Source organism: Tasmannia lanceolata, unplaced genomic scaffold (genome assembly GCF_043159265.1).
Source record: "Tasmannia lanceolata isolate RefF3 unplaced genomic scaffold, GAP_Taslan_0.1 ptg000002l, whole genome shotgun sequence".
Taxonomy (NCBI): Eukaryota; Viridiplantae; Streptophyta; class Magnoliopsida; order Canellales; family Winteraceae; genus Tasmannia; species Tasmannia lanceolata.
Window position 1 is genome coordinate 32,732,127 of NW_027518679.1, and position 5,485 is coordinate 32,737,611.

The 5,485-nt window shown below is 41.9% G+C and overlaps 1 protein-coding gene across 1 annotated transcript; it reads right to left on the reverse strand.

Moving 5' to 3' along the window:
- Positions 1-1,868: 1,868 nt before the first annotated feature.
- On the reverse strand, positions 1,869-4,493 carry LOC143884250 (uncharacterized). The gene is made up of 3 exons (XM_077387718.1): positions 4,191-4,493; positions 2,386-3,309; positions 1,869-2,262 (listed from the first exon to the last, which is right to left on the reverse strand). Exons 1-3 carry the CDS (start codon positions 4,355-4,357, stop codon positions 2,160-2,162), a joined length of 1,194 nt encoding a protein of 397 aa, XP_077243833.1. The 5' UTR covers positions 4,358-4,493; the 3' UTR covers positions 1,869-2,159.
- Positions 4,494-5,485: the final 992 nt, after the last annotated feature.

Sequence of the window (5,485 nt, forward strand, 5' to 3'; positions counted from 1 at the left end):
ACAATCCATGATCTCGTGATTCCCCAACACAATCCATGATCTCGTCAATCCAACCGGAAAACCTCCATGGGTGCGGACTCCTCCCCCTCAGCCATCTGATAACGTTGAGCGAATCTCCCTTTACTTTTTCTTTTCTTTTATTGAATGGCAAGGGAATCTCCCTCTACTAGCACCCTATTCAAATTGGACGGCTCTAATAACTTTATCCCCTGAAGGACCGCCCTTACCTCTGCTGCATTAGAATCTGCGATCCCTATGTGTCCAGAGAATGCCTAAATCGTTTCTCAAACTTCATTTCTAAGAAGACCACCCACACCTGTGGGACCGAGGTTTCCCAAGCTGGACCCATCAAAATTTAACTTGAGAAAACCCCGAGGAGGAAAGGCACAACTTTGGAGCACTTGCTCTACATAGGTGCTACCGGTACACACCACTCTCCAACTATGCCATAAGTCATAGGCAAAAACAAACCTGAAGGTAGGGAGGCCCTAACCCAAGAGATGGTCAAAGCAATGATCTTAGTGAAGATAAACTGGGGGCTTTTAACGGCGCCCTTAAATACTCTGTCGTTTTGTTTCTTTCCATGAGGCCCAGATCACCACTAACAATTTCACATGCCGCCTGCAGGGATGCCGTGCAAAGTGAGAGCTGAAGAAAGAATGATTCGACACTTAAGACCCCTGATGTGCACCAGATCCAAACACTGTTGTCCGAATCCGAACGTTTAATGAATTGTCCTTCCAAAATCTCCAGAAGTTGAGCTAGGCGATCAAATTCCCAATCGAAGAGCTTCCTTCTGACATTCAAGTTCCAAGAAATGTTGTTTGCCCCTCGCACCATGCAAATCCTTCACCCATACCTCCTTCTTTAATGCCTAGTTACTCATTTTATATAACCCTGAGATCATTGTATTCTAGTGGTGTTCTTGGCCAATAAGTGTTTCCTGTGTTAGAAAACAAAATTTGAACTCCTATAACCGATAAGAAGATAGTGAGCATGTACCGTAAATGAACATAAGTTGGGAAGGTTAGAAGAAAATATATCGTGCAGGAAATTAACCAACAAGTTGAGATAAGAATAGGTGGTTGTTTGGGATGACTACCTAGAGATCAAAATATAAGGATTATGAGACTGAGAACTGCAGGTGATAAGACACGAACTCAAGTTGATAACCCAAAAACCCTCGTTACTGCCAGTATCAGGACATCTAGACACCCACATTGTGGATCGATATACTGAGTCATCTACATCAGCAGGCAGATATTGAAAATATAAGAGTAGAGATGGCCTAACTACCCCATTTTTTCTTAAAAAATCAACCTCCAAATTTGCCTTACCTCCTCAGTTTATACAAATGAATATCTCTAATAGTCCATGAATGTAAAAAACAAAAGAATTTCCTCAATAAGATCTGTTACTATCTCTAATTGTCAATGAACGTCGACAACATAAGAATTTTCTCAATAAGATCTATCACTATCTCTAATTGAGAATATAAACAGACAGCCCAAAAACAGACATTTATTATTCAGACATAACCTACCAGTGCTTGATAGGTATGAGACAATATAATGTCAATTTTCTTGGTTAAAACATTTGATAAGATTGATAAAAAGTAGGAAAATTAAGAAACTATGGAAATAAAACATAAATACATATTATACTTAAAGCACATATATGACATATGTGTGTGTGTGTGTGTACACACATACACACACACACACACACATGCAAATGGCACATAAAAATACAATTCATTATCATTCATTGCAAAATCTGATATGTACCGGGTGATACATATTTGTACTGATTAGATCTTAATCTAGATGGCAATTGTAAACCAACAAGTGCTTAGAAGTGCCACTAAAGAAAGGTAAGCAGACTAGGAACTGTTTCTTTGAATGCATGTGATCCAACACAATAATGTCCAGAGTTCTTAAGGCCACCCCAGTTGCAAGGAAAAGAATGACAAAGCATTTTGATAGGCCTTAGCTCCGTCAATGAAAACATAAAAAACAAAATAACAACGGCATGGATTTTTTTCCCCTAATGTATGCCAATAGCGTGAAGATCAAACGCAGGAAGAACAAAGATACAGATGACAAGACCAGGAAAATGGAACAGGATGCACAGATTACCATACAAGCAATATGCAAAGACTATCTCGCACTGAAAATAGGCTCAGCATCAGAAGTAGGCTGTGTTCTTCGAGTATACTTTATGAGCAAACCTTCTGAAGAGAGACCAGGTACACTTAAATCCCTGAAAAGAACCCAAGTAACTCCCATTTAATAATTGCAGAGCAATGAGAAAATCAAAGGAATTTAAAGACCCCATACAAGGAAAAGACAGAGAAAACAAAAGTGACAAAGGATTCAAACGAACTTAATGTACGGCTGCAAGTCTTTCCATTCCCACTTCTGCCTTTCATGAAATAGAGCAGCAAATCGCTCGGGAGCGCTAGAGGGCAACGACGAGACGCTAAAAGCACGGACCCACGTCTCGATTCCAATTCTCTCAACCAACACTTCCCCCTCCAGCATTTCGAAGCTCACCTGCATCCCTTCCGGGACATTCCGTTCCCAATCCTCCATGAAACTCTCCATCCTCCTCTTCCCTCCACTTAAAATCCGCCTCACAAAATGTAAGCAAACCCGCCTCTCGTCAAGGCTCCAAACGCAACTATCTTCTACTGTCTCTTGCTTCTTGGTTCCATAAGTCTCCAGGCAATGAATTGCGATCCTACGAGAATACCCATCAGCCACCAAGACAGCTACAACTTCATCTTCAGCTAGTGCATTCAAAGACCATCCATACAAGACCGAATTGTTCAAGAGCGTGGTTAAAATCTCAGCCATGAATTTCTCATCAGCGATCCGCCAATACCCATTGATCTCTGCAGCAGAGAGAGCCCGTAATCCAGATCTCAATTCTTCATCGCTGGCCTGAATTCTGTTGACAAGATCATGCCATCGGTATAGACCAATTGTGTTTGCGTCCTCTTCTTCATCTTCGGCTCTGTAGGGTTTCTCGGCCAGGAGGGATTTGAGCTTGTCGAGCTTTGGAGCGACCTGGACGAGCTCCATGTTTCCTGGTGAGACCTTGATGACATACGCGGGCGAGATCGATTGGGTTTTGTTGTTTTCTCTATCATTGTTGATAATGGAGTCATCATGGTCTTCATTGTCATTGGCATTAATGGGGGGTATGAGGAAAACGGAATTTGAATTTCCAACGAATTTGAGTGCGTAGGTTGCAGAAGGAGTGCAGAGAACGGCTTCTTCATTTGGCTGCCCCCGGACCGTCACCCTGAAAAAGTAGTAGAAAATCCATGAGAGAGATAGAGAGAATACCCAAAAAGGTAAAACCCTTAAAGCCTAAGAGAGAGAAAGAGGGAGAGAAAGGGAGAACAAGCTTAGAAGTTAAAGCCCTAAGGAGACAAGAAGAAATCCCCAATTGATAAAACACGCACTCGCACACACAGAGAAAGAGAGAGGGAGAACAACCTTAGAAGTTAAAGCCCTACGGAGTGAAGAGGAAAACCCCAATTGATAAAACGCAGAGAGAGAGAAGCCCAATTGATGAGAGAGAGAGAGAGAGAGAGAGAGAGAGAGAGAGAGAGAGAGAGAGAGAGAGAGAGAGTACCCAAAAGGCTAAACACTTAAACCCTAAGAGAGAGAAAAGGGAGAGAAAGGAAGAACAACCCAAGATGTTAAAGCCCTAAAAGAAAGAACGAGAAAACCTCAATTACTGAAACAGAGAGACAGAGAGAGAGAGAGTACCCAAAAAGCTAAAACCCTTAAACCCTAAGAGAGAGAAAATGAGGGAAAGAAAGGAAGAACAATAGAGAGAGAGAATACCAAAAATGCTATAACCATTAAACCCTAAGAGAGAAAAAGAGGAAGATAAAGGGAGAACAACCTAGAAGTTAAAGCCCTAACAGAAAGAAGAAGAAAACCCCAATTGGAAAAGCAAACACAGAGACAGAGACAGCGACAAAGAGTGTGTACCCATAAAGCTATAACCATTCAACCCTAAGAGAGAGAAAGAGGGACAGAAAGGGAGAACAACCTTAGAAGTTAAATCCCTAACAAAGAGATAAAAAATCCTTCAATTGCTGGAAAAAAAAAACACACAGAGAGAGAGAGAGAGAGAGAGAGAGAGAGAGAGAGAGAGAGAGAAGCATATACTGGTTATTGAGGATATCGGGGAGAAGCTTGTCGTCGAGTTCGAGAAAGAGGAGGTCCTCGTGGGATCCAAATTGAGGGTGGTAACATATGGGTAGGGAACAATTTAGCCCAAGATTTACAACTGCTTCTGCACCTCCTCCTGCACTCCCTCCTCTCCCTTCTTCCATTTCCTGCTATTTATCTCTGCTTTTTGCTATCTATTTGATCTCTATTTCCCTCTCTAGGTTGGTTGTTTAAATAAAGGTAGCTGATATCTGCATGACCGAGCCTTTTTAATAACCAGTAAGGTTGCAATTTGCCAGGATTGCATCCACTGAAAACAGCATGGGTTGGATTTAAAAATCAAGGTTCTTGGGTTGGGTCGGGTTTCATGTTTAAAAACCCGACCTAATATCGGTTCAAGTCGGGTTTAAAGGAAAAAACAAACAAAACCCATTTTTTAAAACCCGACCCAATATCGGTCCGAGTCAGGTTTAAAGGGAAAAAAAAAAAAAACCAAAACCCGACTCCGATAGGTGTGATATGATTTTCGTACGCATTGTTGGGGTTGAAATCTAATCACGCCACATAGCACAAGATCAGTCCAGCAGCACATAATGCGCGATGCCATATCAACGGAAGGTGCGGTGACCCAGATCACGACATGTGGCACACGGCCCCATCAAACTACTCGGCCATCCTAGGAGCCAAGCCCGAGTCCGACTGACCCTCAATCCACTGTTGGAGTTCGTACCCTAAAACCTATGTACTTTGCCTATTATTAATAAATGTCTCATTTCTTGACATTTATGGGTATTGTTGAATAAATATGTGACATGCGCTTATTATATTTTACATGTATTTGTCCATAGGGAACAAAGTAGGAATATCATTCTCAAGGATTCATAAATCCTAGGGAGATATGGAATTCCGGCTCTTTGCAGGCTTTAAAGATTCATTGGATATCTCCTCATGTATACAACCAGCACCAGTCATGCCTACATGCACGTGTTGTGGAGTGACTTATCTCACTCACTTGGGTAGTGGACCCTAAGTAAGAAGAGTGGGTGCAACAATCGGATTGCGCACTGAACAAGATTACATTAGAATGGCCTGTGGACAAGAGCTAGTAAGGCTATTCTACAAGATAGGACCCTTTATATGTCATTCGACCTGAGGGATCATATTGGTCTATGGGCCCATCCTTCTTTCTTAGTCTCTCTAATAGTGGTTCTAATAAGGATCACCTGAGGGTAGTATTGGAATGTTGGACAAACCTACAAGGCTAATAGAGATACCCGACATGGATTCCTTCG

Coding starts and splice junctions, on each gene's coding strand:
- LOC143884250 (XM_077387718.1), bottom strand. CDS start 4,357: ATGGAAGAAGGGAGAGGAGGGAGTGCAGGAGGAGGTGCAGAAGCAGTT. Junction 3,310..4,190: donor CCCGATATCCTCAATAACCA/GTATATGCTTCT, acceptor CTACTTTTTCAG/GGTGACGGTCCGGGGGCAGC. Junction 2,263..2,385: donor GACTTGCAGCCGTACATTAA/GTTCGTTTGAAT, acceptor GGTTCTTTTCAG/GGATTTAAGTGTACCTGGTC.